The following is a 14769-nucleotide window of genomic DNA, read 5'->3' on the forward strand; positions in this document are numbered from 1 at the left end:
TATTTCAACTCTATGATTTCAAATGTTTTTGGTGGTAAACTTGGCATTATCCTGTCCGGAAAACGTGCTCTTCCAGCTTCACACGATTGTGACTGTGGACTGCGAGACTGGCTTTCTGCTTAGGTTGGCAGCCAGCCGAGAGGAAGTGGCTATACCCGTAACACGGCCCATTGTCAAAGCGATGAGTGTCTACCAGTATGTGGTCACTGCTCAAAAGCCCACGGCGGTGCATTTCGCCGTCAAGGGAAGATTCACCTCCTCCGACGAAATCAACTTGATAATTAGGTAATTTCTGCTCCACGTTACTTACTGACGCACGCCCCGACACGCAATCTCACCATTATGCAGTAAAGGAACGAGGATAGAGATATTCACTTTGACGCCCGACGGCTTACGACCTGTCATTGAATTTGGAATCTACGGCCGCATTGAGGCTATGGAAATATTTTCCCCACCTGTATGATATCTTGGTATGCTTCGCAAACCGTCGATCGATTTTTCACAAACTCTAACACACTGATAGGACGTATCTACGGACTCATTATTCATATTGACAGAAAGAAACACGTTCTGTATCTTGACTTACAATCCGGCTACCCAAGATATCGTTACGGCTGCTAATGGGGATGTGAGAGATAGAAGCGCCCGCCCTCTAAATTGCGGCATGCGAGCTATGATCGATGCAGAGTGCAAAGCAATCGTGTTGACTATGTACGCTGGTCTTGTCAAGGTACTTCCATTTGCCACTGGGGAGACTTCAAGTCTAAGGGCTCCCAAATCAAAAGGGAAGAACGTTGTCGGCCGACATACAGGTGAAATCGGAGAAGGTTTTAATGTCAGGTAAACCTGCATAAGACAGCGTGTTACCCTACCACGTAAGCGTATTCATCTTTCATTGTTATAGAATCGACGAAGTCAACCTACTGTCTTCGGTCATGCTTCACGGTGTCGAAACCCCTACTCTTATGATTCTTTACGAAGATACCCGAGCTGCGCGCCACGTAAAGACATACGAAATCAATCTGAGGAGTAAGGACAAAGCCGGCGGATCCAATTTCCGAGCAAAGGTGGAAACAGGTGCAAACTTGTTGATTGCCGTACCTGCACCCCTTGGAGGAGCATTAGCTATCGGCGAGCAAACTATAACCTACATCCACCCTGACCGATCTCCCATTAGCATCAACATAGAAGGAACTGTCATTAGATCATACGGCTTGATAGATGAGGATGGAACGAGAATATTATTGGCTGACTATCTGGGCCATTTATATGTCCTTGTTTTGATTTCTCAAGGTGGAGCGCTTGCAGGCTTGCAAATTGAGCGACTTGGCGAGGTATTTGGATCGGATACATCCCTCCATTAACATTGCATACTTAATTTTTTTTTTGTAACAATTTCTTATTGTAGGTGTCGACTCCTTCGTCCATCGTCTATCTGGACAATGGATTTGCCTACATTGGGTCATCTTCCGGCGACTCTCAACTAGTACAGTTACACAATGTTCAAAATGATGAAGGTTCCTATCTTGAAATACTGGAGGAGTATCCAAACATGGCCCCCATCACCGATTTCTGCATTGTCGATCTCGAAAGGCAAGGTCAAGGCCAACTTGTGACTTGCTCTGGTGCTGGTAAAGATGGATCGTTGAGAATTGTTCGAAATGGTGTTGGTATCGATGAGCAAGCGACTCTCGAAATGCCTGGTGTTAAAGGTCTGTGGTCATTGGCTGATTCATACGGTTCTATGTAAGTGAAAAGAATAGTATAGCTGTAGCTTGCAACGGAATTAAGCATGACTGGTCTTCTAATCTCTGTTGTTCTCGCTTAGGCACGAAGAAACCATCGTATTCTCGTTTATTGGCGAAACTCGCGTACTTCATCTGAACGATTCAGAGTTGGAAGAAGCTGAGCAGTTTTCCGGGTTTGACATGGCCCATAGTACAGTCGCTTGTGGCAATGTAGCTGGTAACCTTCTAGTGCAGGTCACAGAAGTGAGCGTACGACTGTCAGGATGCTCAACAGAAGGAAAATTGATTGACGAATGGATTCCGGACGAACCTGGCTCAACTATCACTGTAGCTTGTTTGAATGGCACACAATGTATTCTATCTTATGGTAACGGCTCGTTGGTTTTACTTGAAGTACAAGGCGATAAACTGGTTAAAATTAGGTAGGTATTGACGATTACATCTACGGCATTCACCACATTCTCACCTTTCGTTCACCTGACAGAGAAACTCAGCTGGAATATGAAATTGCATGCATTGACATCTCCCCGTTTGAGAGTGAATGCTCAGAAAAATCACAATTTGTTGCTGTGGGCCTTTGGACAGACATTACTGCACGCATCCTCTCGCTACCAGATTTCAAGCCCTTGGTCAAAGAAAGCCTTGGCATAGAATCTATACCTCGTTCTATCTTGATGACAACTCTGGAAGACATCCCTTACCTGTTTGTAGCATCTGGTGACGGACAACTTTTCTCTTTCAAATTTGATCAACATACATCCAGTCTGGTCGAGCGAAAGAAAATAGCTCTAGGCACTCAACCAATTGTTCTGCAAACCTTCAAAACTGGTACCACAACCAACATCTTTGCTGCTTCAGATCGACCTACTGTTGTCTATAGCAAAAATCAAAAATTGCTGTATTCTAATGTTAATCTGAAGGTAGGTTTCATCTGATGCTCCACTATCATGTCGTTTTCACAGAGCTAACATACTATCTCTGAGTAGGAAGTCAACTACATGGTCTCTTTCAATAGTGAGTCGTTTCCCAATTCAGTGGTGCTCAACACGGATGAAAGCACCATCATTGGCAAAATAGATCAGATTCAAAAGTTGCATGTATCCAAAATTGGTCTTGACAAGGAAATGGCAAGACGTATCGCCTATCAAGAAAGTTCTCGATCATTCGGTATCATCACACTCAAGATTCAGATTGATGCTGGTAGCGGTGATGAGCAAGCCCTTGGGTTTTTCCGCATCCTCGATGACCGGCTATTTGAAGGTAAGGGATATCAGTAACATAAAATCCCATTCATGCCATCAGTATACGTATGCTCATTGAACTCACTGCTCTACACATAATGCCTTTAGTACTAGACAGCTTTGCGTTGGATCAAGACGAAACAATAGAGTCTATCATCAGTCTGACGTTCGAAGCTGATTCAAACGAATACTATGTCGTCGGTACTGCACGTCCCACGCCAGAAGATTCTAACGTTCATAAGGGTCATCTTCGCGTATTCTCGGTATTGCCTACGCGACACCTCAAGTTGGTTACTGAATTAGAGGTTCGAGGAGCGCCGTATGTGTTGAGAGAATTTAATGGTAAACTGTTGGCAGGAATCAATGGAAAGGTAAGAACGAGCCTATGATAATTCATATAAATCCATCAATTTGGAGCAACCCCTAACTTTTGAAATTAGGTGGAAATCTTCCAGTTGAGGATAGAAGAGGACGGCAGCTATAACTTATCCTTGCACTGTTCCCACCATTCTAATGTGGTTGCACTCTACATCGAGACCAGAGGCGATTTCATTGTTGTTGGAGATCTCATGGAGTCAGTATCTGTGCTGATGTACTCTGACGGAGCTCTTGAACAAGTAGCAAAAGACTACAACGCAAACTGGATGACTTCGGTTGGCATGATTGATCAAGACACGTACATCGGATCTGAGACAGGATACAATTTGTTCACGCTCAAGCGCAATGCTGGTGGTGCTACACCTGAGGAACGTAGAAAACTAGAAGTCATGGGCGAGTTCCATTTAGGAGAGTTTGTCAATCGATTCAGAAAAGGTACGTGGAAGGTGTAGCATGATGTTCGTTGAAGCCATTTTCTAAATAACCATTTTTACCTGCGGTACAGGATCCTTGGTTATGAATCAGAACGAAGTGGAAGGATCACCGATCTTGTCGTCCATTCTTTACGGTACCATTAATGGAGTCATTGGCGTCATTGCAAATATCACTCAGGAATCATACGAATTACTTGAAAAACTTCAATACAATATGACCCATGTAATCCATGGAGTAGGTGGTTTAAAATATGAAGAGTAAGTGTTTTTGATGACATTCCCTAGGGTAGCTTCATCCCAAATACTCACGTATAACCTTTGCTGCTTGTACCAGATGGAGGACCTTTTATAACGATCAACGAACTGGCGAGTGTCGTAACTTCATTGACGGCGATCTCATCGAGACCTTTTTGGATTTCAACTCAGACCAAATGCAACTGGTTGTCGATGGCTCCAAATGGGGTACCCCACTTGAAACTAGCGTTGAAGATGTGATCAGGCTGGTTGAAATAATGGTGCGAATACATTAAAATTGTACCAGACCAACCATACATTGCGTGTACCAAAGAAAAAAAAAAAGAGAAGAAACTTATTCCGAGCCATTTTATGTTTATAACCTAACACGTTAGAAAAGCAGGATCATTTGTCAATTTTCATTAAACAGTGTAAAATGTTATAATTACAAAGCATGAGGCATGTACTTTTTATTTAACGACTGCATAAGCAGGAAGAAAGTCGAACGGTCAGCAACATACTACAATGGATCACCTTCTCTTCTTTCTATCATCCTCATCTATATCATCTTCATTTCCTCGCTTTCCTTTCTTTGCTTTGTTCAAGAAGGTGTCGAGACCGAACACATCGCCTTCAGGTTTTTTCTTCTGCGCAGCTGACAATTGTTCCTTTTCGAACTCGACAGGCCCGCTGCCCCGAACATCTTGGCCACCATCTGTGCCTTTGAATCCACGGTTTCCAAGTCCAAACTTGTCTTGACCGATGGCTTCTTCCAGTTGTTCAGCGTTAGCGTAATCATTGTCAGCTCCCATTTTGGGACGGTAGATTGAAGAAGATCCGCCAGCAAACAGTTTCTTGTCGTAAAGATTGTATGCTACAAACAACAAATTGTCAAGGTTAGGCCAATGCCATACTTACTATCAGTCATATTGAAAAAGGCGTTACCTTCATCATCACCACCACGGAAGCCAGAGCTGATACCCTCAGATTGATTGAAGAGTCGAGAATCAAACATGCTTTCCTTGCTCATAGTTGGTTTGGCCAAACCAAGTGCGATCTTCTCTGAGATATCACGGCCTTGTTCTCTATTGCACGTATACATGGTAAGCAAGAGTTCATTAAAACCTGATATGTTTTACCGCTTCTTTACCTGGCCAAATGCTTCGCTCGGGCCTCAGTGCCCATCTTGCTCATACGCAATTCACGTTCTCGTTGCTTTTGTCTCTCTCTTCGGAGCTCCTCACGTTCTCTGACCTTTTGTGCATCATCCCCTTCATCTTCGCTTGCTTCACTATCAGATCCACTTGATGATGCATAATCTATGTTCATGGATGCTGCAGTGGGTCTGTTTGAAGGTGCGGATGGCATAGCTGATGAACTGCCGCTTGCTGCGGACGTCAAACCAGCTCTGTGTGAAGAGAGATCAATGTTAGACAAATTCACATTTTTTGATAGATATGCTATCACCAAGACACTGCATTTCGCGTTGCGAATATTACCTCTCTTCTCTGGCCTTTTGAGCCAAAGCTCTCAGCTTATCCTCCTCTGACTCCTTTTGCTTTTGTGCAAGCTTTTGCTGCATCAAATTTCGTTGTCTGACTTCTTCACGAGCATGTCGGTCGGCGGCATACAGAGCTTCGGCAAACTTTGCGAAATTATCATTAATGGTCACTTCCTGAAGACCGCGTCCGTCTGCAGCAAGTCGCTTATCCAATGGAATGGTATAACCCTTGGTGTTTTTCCAGTTAGATATAGATGGCGGGATAACCCATTCTGCTTGTTCTTTGGCGGTTAATTTACGAGGTGGAGAGTGCAAGACGGGAGCGGGTGGTGAACCTGGGCCCTTTGGAATCTTTTTGTGTTTAAATTGAGGTGGTTCCATTGGATCTACAGGAGCGTCGACCATACGGATGATGCGTTGCTTAGCGCCTGAGTTATGACCATCACCAGCACCTTGACCAGGTGTATATCGAATGTAGGTGGGTGCTTTGTTTGTATTGGCGCCGGTGTTTTGAACAATATTTTTAGGCTTTGCTGCTGATATCTTGCCGCTCACAATCTTCTCCAGAGCGGCTCGAGTCTTTTCTGCAACGCTTTGTACTTCTTCTTCGCTTGGTCTGTCCATAACCAACTTCTCAACATCGATATCCTTTCGCTCATTTAACGGGACTAAATCTTTGAATTGTGAATGGACAACACGATCTTGACCGTGTCCTTGTCGTGCAATAGCGTCGTATTTTACTTTTCCTTCTGCATCAACTTGTAGAGTCAAAGCTCCTGCATTGGCGTTAGCTCTTCCATCCTGCTTGCGGCCCATGTCAAGTGGGTATTGTGCAATGTGAACTTCGGGGAAAGCGCCTCCATTTCCAAAATCTTCTTGAGTTCGTGGCTTGAACCCTTGTCTTTGGCCATAGGGAGGTATTTCGTGACCTGCTCTCTGGCTGATCAATTGATTGAATTGCTGTTCATTTTTGTTGGTCTGCTTTGGCCGATCAATCTGCTTTTGTGGTTTTGGAAGTAAACTATAGAAGAATGGATGTTTAGCATTGTTATTTAAACCTTTTCAAAACATGGTTCATGGGAGACGCACCTTGACAAAGTAGCCATCTTTACCTCTTAAAAAGATGTTCGAGAGGGCAACTGGATTTTTTTAAAAAGCTACCGAGCGCAAAGCTTGGTGATTTCCAAAGTGATGTCATCAAAACAAAGTTGAAATTAAAATGTACCATAAAATTACCTTTCGGATTTTCATCCGAAAGCTGAACACAAGGTCGCTCGGCAAGCCCACCTTTGTTTAGCGTTGCTTTAATGTCGTCTTGACAATTAACTAGTTGCGATTAACTCAATCTAGTCTAATGTCGCTCTCTTACGATTTCCAGGTTCGAAAAGTTCATACTACCCTTCTGGATCTACGTCTTTATTTTATCTCATCTTGTTACCCCTAGATCCTACGATCAAGTCTCGGAGAAAGTGGCTACGTATACAAGTGTAAACCGCTCCAGAACATAATTATTAGTCAAAATAGAGGACAAGAAAGCTTTTCCAATGCCCAACCACTAGTATGTTTTAAAGCAGCGATAATTGATACTCAACCCTACTCCCGATTCACCTGTTTTTTTTATAATCTAGTGCCAACACTACGACGTCGTTGTAAGCGATAGATGTTTGACAGCACCCACTCGTAAGTTACGCTGAGCCCTCAAATTTTACACTGCAATTGGCTCTAACTTCTTTTTATAGACGAAGATCGGCAGCAGTATCAAGCTCTTGTCAACAATATCGGTGACTCGGCAGTTCACGGCCCTTATAGCTTCAAGACCGATCGAGTAACCATCGATCCATGTGCATTGCCCACGGAGTTCGTCGCTGACGAGGAACGACGCGATAGCCTCGTGGACGAGCTTATTACAACTGAGGAGAACTATGTCTCAAATATGACTGCCTTTTGTGATATTATAGTCAAACCCCTGCGTCTCCGTGCAAAGAATAGTAAGAACCTGATCATAGGACTTTATCAATGCAACACTATTTTCAACAACGTGGAGCAGATTCTGGAAGTCAACAAAAGTTTTCTGAGCGAGTTGCTGATCTGGAGATCCACACGAGAAGCAGTGTTTGGAGATATTTGTGCAAAGTACTTGTATCACATGGAATGCTATACCAAATTCTTGCAAGGTGTTGACGCCGCCCAAGAAATTAACGCTCAGGAACACAAAACCAACTACAACTACAGACTCTTCCTTCAATCTGCCACCCAAAACACCCGTCTTGGCGGTCATACTCTCTATAGCATGCTTGCTCAGCCCGGCCAACGCATAACCAGATACACCATGTTGTTGACCAAGATACTCAAACACACCGACCCATCCGATAAAAACCATGCATCATTGATTGCTGCTTTGAAAAAGGCTGACGAGATCGCAACTCTGGCAGATGACTCTCCAACGAAACTTGCCAAAGTTTTTTTCAATATGCATCGCTCCATATTGAATTGCCCCGTAAGCTCTTATCCTTTATAGATTATGCACCAAACTGTTCATATTTAGTCTTACGCATGCATTTCATAGCCTACATTGATCAGCCAAAGTCGAACATTGGTATCTCATCTGGATGCAGTTGAACTGGACCCCGCAACGTTACGACCCCAGCGACCTGTTACGATCTTCCTGCTTACCGACAAGCTGATGATCGTTCGACGTCCTGCATACGCAGTCCGAGGCTTGGATCTATGTGGGCTCGGAAACGAATCTCCTGCATTCGAATCGGTGTTGTTAAAGAAATTGGAAAAGAATACGCTCAAATCGGAAAAACAGCTCAAATTTAAAGACTGGATCAATCTTGGAGATGTCGAAATACTCCAAGGCAATCAAGGTAATTGTCTATAGATACCAACATCATCTGGTTTTTTTCTTCTAAGTTGAGCATCACAGATATCTTGTCTTCGTTCGCAATCCGAGTACGCCGAAAAGAGTTGACTAGAAGCAATCCTAGTTCACCGTCCGCTACTCAGGATTCTTCAACCTACTTTACCGAGCAGCCTACCCGGCTGTACGCAGTCAGTATGAGCGAAGTCAATTTCAGCACGGTTGCTAATAATCAAGATAGCGTTCAATCCAAAAGTACCTTTGTCAAACATTTCGGTCGATCCAAAGCCAGTGTACAACGATGCGATGCAGTAGCAGCTACGTATCATCGAGAATGGAATGGATGCAATGTTTACAGTAACATCTATTCCTTTGACCAATACCCTCTTGCTACTCATAAGGTAACTTGATTTCCTTTAACCTATTCATCTTGGAGGTTAAAATTCTCTACTAACTTCAACATCTTTGCTTCATAGAATAATTTATGCATTATATACGTAACTCATCTATCTGAGAAAGACATCCGCTGCATCACCGATATTCCTGGAGGCCCACAGATCCTAGTCATGGTCGAACCGCTTAGCAACGATTGCTATAAATTATGGATGCGCAGCAAAACATTCTTCAAACACACGATAGATGATGAGAGCAGCCACAAGTCTCAAAGCTACTATTTTCGGGATGTGTTATTTACAAATTGTAAGTAAGATTCTTAGCTATTGTCTTCTTGACAAGTACAAAGCCTTACCCACCATGATAGTGTTATATTGGAGCATGAAAGCCAGCAATGCATACAGAGCTGCGTCGGATGCCCAGCCTGCCCTTCGAAGGCGAAATAGTAAAAGCATTACCGTTTCGCAAACCCTGTCCTCTAGCAGGTTTTTAAGTGCGGCATCTTCCTATTTGCCGATAGCAACAGCGTCATTGAGTACTTCGCGACCACGACCTAAAAGCACCATTTCTAACAGCGATATAGCCAAATCCATAGAATCGCGTCTGACGCGAAGGAACTCTTACGCCAGCACTGTCAATTCCAAAACTTCAGCAGATTCGGTTATTTCGTTAAGAAGTAACAATTCCGATATAGATGAGTCCATGGAGTCAAGCGGCATAAGTGCTACCTCCAATGCTATATTTGAAGGCGACTTTGAATTTGACGAAGGTATCATCCTAACCTCCAATCCGGCTTTAGCGGGCAGCATGCGAGATACCACCAGCGACAACATCAGTCTACAAACAAGTATCACTCGGCGCCAGCGCCCAAAAAGCCTTTCTTTTCACTTGCCCAATGTTGATGCCCACGGAGAACTATTATCTCGTTCCATACCGGACAACGGCCTACCTGTACGACCCACGAGTCGAGGGAGCATGTCTTCCAGTATTCATTCTTCTGAACCAGGGAGCATATTCTCGACGATCAATAGTCGAACCAGCACATTATCAACCACCAGCAGCAGTAGTGGTATGAAGAAACGAGACAACATTGAGCAAAAGGTGTCCCAAATGGTACAATGGATGCAACACCGACAAGCGGCATCAATAATGGAGACGAGGATATCAACGATGGAAAAGACCATGGCCGAGGCAGATACGCTTAAACTGGATATTTCATCGCGCTGGGAACACTTGCTAGCCTCTTATGAGGAACTTAGGTTCACGCAAAATGAACTAATCAAAAAAGTAAAAGAGAAGGATGTGGAAATTGATGTTATCCAGTCAATGTACCAAGATGCCATTGACGAGAATCAAATCTTATATCAAACCTTCAATGAAGAACTGGAGCAGCTTCTCAAGATCAATGAAAAGAACGGTCTACTCATGGATCATCGACCAGCGCACCCAACTCCTGAAGATCAGATAAAGAGGAAATTGAAAGCAGCGGTCAAGGAACGGAATAGTTGGCAACACCTCGCCAGGTATGCTACGAAAGTATTCTTACTGTAGGGATTAATCTGCCATTTCTAACCATGTCTTTTCAGTGATCTCGAAAAAGAACTTTTTATCCTCAAATCCAACCTTCAAACTTAGCATCAAGACTTGCGATACCATGGCATCTTGATCTACACATCATACCAAACACCTTTGCTATGCGCATAAGTTATACCCACATCAACTTATATCCACTACACTGTGTTAATCAGGCATGTGATCCAGTTCATTCATTCTTACCCCCGCTGGATCACTTATTTATGGATCTATAAATGTATTTTTTTTTTCTCTTTTTTTACTTTTACTTTTTCTTTTGACTCGTGCCTATACACAACATGTACTGTATCTGTGAAACAACCTGTTCAACAGTAGTACCACTACTGTCAATTACTATGCTGTCATATTAAAATTTTATCCATCTCTCACTGTCTTGAAACGACTTGAATGTTGTGCTTCTTCTGGAAAGCAATGAAATCTTCCTCCTTTCGCTTATAGGTTTGCAGCAAGGATGAAATAACTTGTTGGATCTAAAGAGAATTTGGTTTGCGGGGCTTATTAATCACTATCCTCGGGTGTACTCTCCCACTTCTTCCACTTACGCCATCAAAGTTGGTTTGGAGAGCTGGCAATACGTCCTTCACAGTTCGTTCGACCAAAACACCACCAACCATTCTGAAGCACTTGCGGTCAGCCTCAAGTGGGGATATACTGTCAATGACAAGTCTATACGAATACACAGTAAGCCAATAGTTCCTTCATGATACATATTTTAAGTTCCTGGGTTCCTTACTTGTGTTCTTCGACTTCAGATTCCAATTCTCCAATCTTGGATGCTATAGATTGAAGTTCGGACTTGAACTGATTGTACTGAAAGTAGCCGTACGCGTAATCAATAATCTAGCTCTGACAAGGTAAAAACATGCATCGAGATTGATCTGTACCTGGTTCGTGATATCGGCTTCACTTAATTTCTTGTTCGCTGAACTGCTGGACATTGTGATGGAGAGGATGTGTGACTTTGGTCCTGACAGAAACTTTCCCTTTAAGCGCGCTGTGGTCGAAATCCCGAGTGGGCCACCAGCCCACCCCTCACCAGAGCCTGTGGCTTAGCAATCCCGACCCAACCCAACTTTCATTGCCTATGGCAGATACCTTGTATCGAAGCTAGGTATGAAGCCATTAGCTTAATTTATTCTCTTTAAGACACATCATAAACATTTTTTCTTGTCTTCTATTTTCCTGCAGTTCCTATCTTCATTGTTAGGACTCTGACATCGGCCATATCGGGAACGTAATTCGCAGAAATAGCTCATTTAGCGCGCCCCTCGGCTCTTGTCTCATATTGTTTCTTCCTCTCCTTTTCCTATATCTCGATATTAATGGCCTCACCACACTCGAAACATACATACCATTATCGAATCGTATGTCAAGCGAAACATCGTTCATGCGAACTGAATTTGGCGGTATTGCTTGGCTACGGCTCAGATGAAAATATACTGGCCTTTCCAGCTTTGCACTTGCTATAAAACTTAGATATGAATGAAGCGACTCAGGACAGCTGCCATGTGAACGATTTTTGGAGAGCAATGAACGCGTTACTATTCCAAGGCCACTCAGACTATAGCCAGTGATGCACATGCCATAATCGCTTTATTGGTGTAGCGACGGAGAAGCTGTCAGACTATTGGTCTTCATTGATCAGACCTCTTGTAATACGCCTAAAGATTCATGTTGGAAGCAGGAATATATCGGCCTAATAGCAAAGACGAAAGATCGACAACAAGCTGTCGAGAAAAAGTCAGTCACGCCCATGTCGGCATCCCCGCTTCAGTCGGACCAGTTTTCAACCGAATACACTGATTTGTAATAATGGGACAATCTTCTTCTACCATGGACACAAACTCCACTCAGGCATCTACTCCAGCATTCAAGGTAAATAATAGTTTGGTATCTACTATCACTGCAACTTTTAAATACTCATTTGTCGTTCCTGTATTATGACGATTTAGACGGAATTCGCGGTTGACATGACCTGTCAATCCTGCGTGGACGATATCACCAACGTTTTGAAGGAAATTCCCGGTAAGAACTCATTTCATAAACTGTTTGGTAGAGGAAACTATCATGCTCATTCATAAATTCAACAGGTATCAAGTCGTATGACATTGACTTGAAAGAACAGCGAGTCCTGGTCGAAGGCACAGGTAAATGATTGTTTGCGCCATGTAGCCGCACGGGTAAACTCTGACTAATGGCCAATTCATTTCCCTTCCTAGCGGCCCCATCGAAAATTTCTCGAGCGTTGAAGCAGTCTGGCCGATCAGTCATTGTCCGTGGTCAAGGTGTTGCCAATGGTGCTCATTCCGGCGCCGCTGTCTGTATCTTTGACTGTTTTAACGAAAACCCCATGCAACTACCTGAAATTAGCAAACAAGGACTGGCAAGATTTGTCCAAATTGATAACGACACCTGTTTAATCGACGTAACCGTTCAAGGATTGGCACCAGGAAAACATGGCATCCATATTCACGAACTAGGCGATATATCCCGAGGATGCGACTCATGTGGAGATCATTATAATCCTACCGACGTTGACCATGGTGATCAAGACAGTGGACATGTTGGTGATCTGGGCAATATTGAGGTTGAAGAAAACGGATGGGGCGACTTGGTCCTGGAATCCAAACGTGTCAAGGTTTGGGACATCATTGGCCGAAGTATGGTCATCACTGCTGGCGAAGATGACTTGGGCAAAGGAAGCTCAAGTAAGAGTAAATGGGACGGTGCAAGTGGAGCTGGTGTCCTCTGCGGTATCGTGGCCAGAAGTGCTGGTGCTTTTGAAAATGTCAAGAAGGTCTGTGCATGCTCTGGTGCCACCTTATGGGAAGAAGCTCGCGTCAATGAACGTGACATGAGAACAGAAGTAAACTAATAACCCGTGTATTGCTTCAATATATTGATATGTATAAAACCCCCCCAATATCCGTTTACAATTACAATAAGAAATTCCTTTTTAACATGACATCTAGGTTGGTTCATGCCACAGAGTGCCCATGTCGATGCTCTCTATCTGACGTGCAACCTTCGCACGTTCCTTTCCAAACACTACCATCCAAATAGAATTCTTTCTTCCAGATTGGACATCTTGCCTTCAGCTCGTCGATGAGATATTCTACTGCTTGCATTGCTTCTTTCCGATGAGCGGAAGATACGGCGATAATGACACTAGCTTCACCAATTGGCACCTCACTGAGTCGATGGTAGACGAGTACATGTTGAATTTCCCATTTGTCCCTTGCTTCCATAATAATCTGCTGTAGTATCTTTTCTGCCATTGGTCCATATCCTTCGTATTCAAGTTTGAGTACCTGCTTGCCTTGAAAGTGATCTCTCGTCGTGCCGCTAAAAGTCGAAATGGCGCCTGCGCTGTCACTGGCCACAAGCTGACTAGCTTCGTCTAGTGAAGGAAGTGGATTTGTAAAAAGCTGAACAAAGGTCTTATTTGCCGTTGACATGGAGGCGATGATTATGAATGCAGGAGAGGGGACGAAAATCGGTGTTCTGACAGCGCCTGTTCAAACCCAAAAAAAAAAAGGAACGAAAAAAGTCGGTTTGCAAGATTTCATAGCTCGGTTAAAACAATCGAATTCGTACGCTGAAATCAAAATCCAATGGCTGCTCGTAAGCCGTTACAATATACGCTAGCGCTACTAAAGCCAGACATTTGCGCCAATCCACTACTTCCACCAAAGATCATAGACACCATTCGTGCGCGCGAATTGAATGTTCTAGAGCAGAAGCCGCTGCTATGGAGCCAAGCCGATGCCGAAGCTTTTTACGGAGAACATCGAGGAAAGTTCTTTTTCGAACGATTGTGTGGCTATATGACAAGGTTAGTGCAAAGTTGACGTGTTTTTTTTAAGGCTATATGTAGGATTTATGATCGGCCTCTCATAATTGATACACTTTGGTTTTCGCAGTGGGCCATTTATGGCTTTGGTACTATCTTCACCAAACGCTATCAAGGATTGGAGAGCTTTGATCGGACCCACACACCCAGTAAGGTATTGTAAATGAAGTGTGCTACATGTTGTTTTAGCGCCAATCCTTCTCACCGCCAAGCTTAGAGCCCGGATCAACGCTCCAGATACCCTCAGGGCTCTCTATGGACTGACAGACACTCGAAACTCTTTTCACGGTTCTGGTGGGTATTTCTCCTGTAGGTAATGAGTGTTCCTTGGTATCTACTAAAGATTCTTCTATTCTTCAGATTCACCTGAAAATGCCCGCCAAGAAATTGAGTTCTTCTTCAAGGACTTCCATATAGATGCTCACCAAAAGTGATGATGTAAATTGTACTATAAAATGCGCCTAGATTTTTATGCCTGGTACTCCTTTCCTTCGTGCCACCATCGATGTAGTTTGCTTTGTGTTCGGTAGC

General features: G+C 43.6%; 7 protein-coding genes across 7 annotated transcripts; 4 read left to right on the top strand and 3 right to left on the bottom strand.

The window, feature by feature from the left end:
* Nucleotides 1-154: 154 nt before the first annotated feature.
* On the top strand, nucleotides 155-4446 carry K450DRAFT_233314 (uncharacterized protein). The gene is made up of 12 exons (XM_051587734.1): nucleotides 155-285; nucleotides 349-457; nucleotides 524-840; nucleotides 905-1334; nucleotides 1409-1746; nucleotides 1829-2170; nucleotides 2233-2668; nucleotides 2735-3008; nucleotides 3098-3360; nucleotides 3430-3802; nucleotides 3873-4059; nucleotides 4136-4446. The coding sequence occupies exons 1-12, from the start codon at nucleotides 182-184 to the stop codon at nucleotides 4329-4331; spliced, it is 3369 nt and encodes a 1122-aa protein (XP_051446151.1). The 5' UTR covers nucleotides 155-181; the 3' UTR covers nucleotides 4332-4446.
* K450DRAFT_233315 (uncharacterized protein) lies at nucleotides 4136-6673 on the bottom strand. Its single transcript, XM_051587735.1, has 5 exons — nucleotides 6626-6673; nucleotides 5535-6557; nucleotides 5186-5443; nucleotides 4981-5120; nucleotides 4136-4909 (listed from the first exon to the last, which is right to left on the bottom strand). The coding sequence occupies exons 1-5, from the start codon at nucleotides 6640-6642 to the stop codon at nucleotides 4566-4568; spliced, it is 1782 nt and encodes a 593-aa protein (XP_051446152.1). The 5' UTR covers nucleotides 6643-6673; the 3' UTR covers nucleotides 4136-4565.
* A 125-nt stretch (nucleotides 6674-6798) lies between these two features.
* Nucleotides 6799-8508, top strand: K450DRAFT_26497 (uncharacterized protein). The gene is made up of 5 exons (XM_051592783.1): nucleotides 6799-6914; nucleotides 6981-7094; nucleotides 7165-7216; nucleotides 7276-8033; nucleotides 8103-8508. Exons 1-5 carry the CDS (start codon nucleotides 6891-6893, stop codon nucleotides 8418-8420), a joined length of 1266 nt encoding a protein of 421 aa, XP_051446153.1. The 5' UTR covers nucleotides 6799-6890; the 3' UTR covers nucleotides 8421-8508.
* A 2096-nt stretch (nucleotides 8509-10604) lies between these two features.
* Nucleotides 10605-11529, bottom strand: K450DRAFT_233328 (uncharacterized protein). Its single transcript, XM_051587736.1, has 4 exons — nucleotides 11270-11529; nucleotides 11119-11195; nucleotides 10928-11051; nucleotides 10605-10855 (listed from the first exon to the last, which is right to left on the bottom strand). The coding sequence occupies exons 1-4, from the start codon at nucleotides 11321-11323 to the stop codon at nucleotides 10751-10753; spliced, it is 360 nt and encodes a 119-aa protein (XP_051446154.1). The 5' UTR covers nucleotides 11324-11529; the 3' UTR covers nucleotides 10605-10750.
* A 553-nt stretch (nucleotides 11530-12082) lies between these two features.
* Nucleotides 12083-13312, top strand: K450DRAFT_233331 (uncharacterized protein). The gene is made up of 4 exons (XM_051587737.1): nucleotides 12083-12260; nucleotides 12338-12410; nucleotides 12476-12532; nucleotides 12605-13312. The coding sequence occupies exons 1-4, from the start codon at nucleotides 12198-12200 to the stop codon at nucleotides 13258-13260; spliced, it is 849 nt and encodes a 282-aa protein (XP_051446155.1). The 5' UTR covers nucleotides 12083-12197; the 3' UTR covers nucleotides 13261-13312.
* Nucleotides 13313-13356: 44 nt separating this feature from the next.
* On the bottom strand, nucleotides 13357-14292 carry K450DRAFT_233335 (uncharacterized protein). The gene has a single exon (XM_051587738.1). The coding sequence runs from the start codon at nucleotides 13841-13843 to the stop codon at nucleotides 13364-13366; it is 480 nt and encodes a 159-aa protein (XP_051446156.1). The 5' UTR covers nucleotides 13844-14292; the 3' UTR covers nucleotides 13357-13363.
* K450DRAFT_172657 (uncharacterized protein) lies at nucleotides 14000-14672 on the top strand (the record flags this gene model as incomplete). The annotated part of the gene is made up of 4 exons (XM_051584160.1): nucleotides 14000-14220; nucleotides 14309-14392; nucleotides 14456-14532; nucleotides 14599-14672. 4 exons carry the CDS (start codon nucleotides 14000-14002, stop codon nucleotides 14670-14672), a joined length of 456 nt encoding a protein of 151 aa, XP_051446157.1.
* Nucleotides 14673-14769: the final 97 nt, after the last annotated feature.

The sequence above is a fragment of the Umbelopsis ramanniana genome (genome assembly GCF_025399195.1).
Source record: "Umbelopsis ramanniana AG unplaced genomic scaffold K450scaffold_16, whole genome shotgun sequence".
Lineage (NCBI taxonomy): Eukaryota > Fungi > Mucoromycota > Umbelopsidomycetes > Umbelopsidales > Umbelopsidaceae > Umbelopsis > Umbelopsis ramanniana.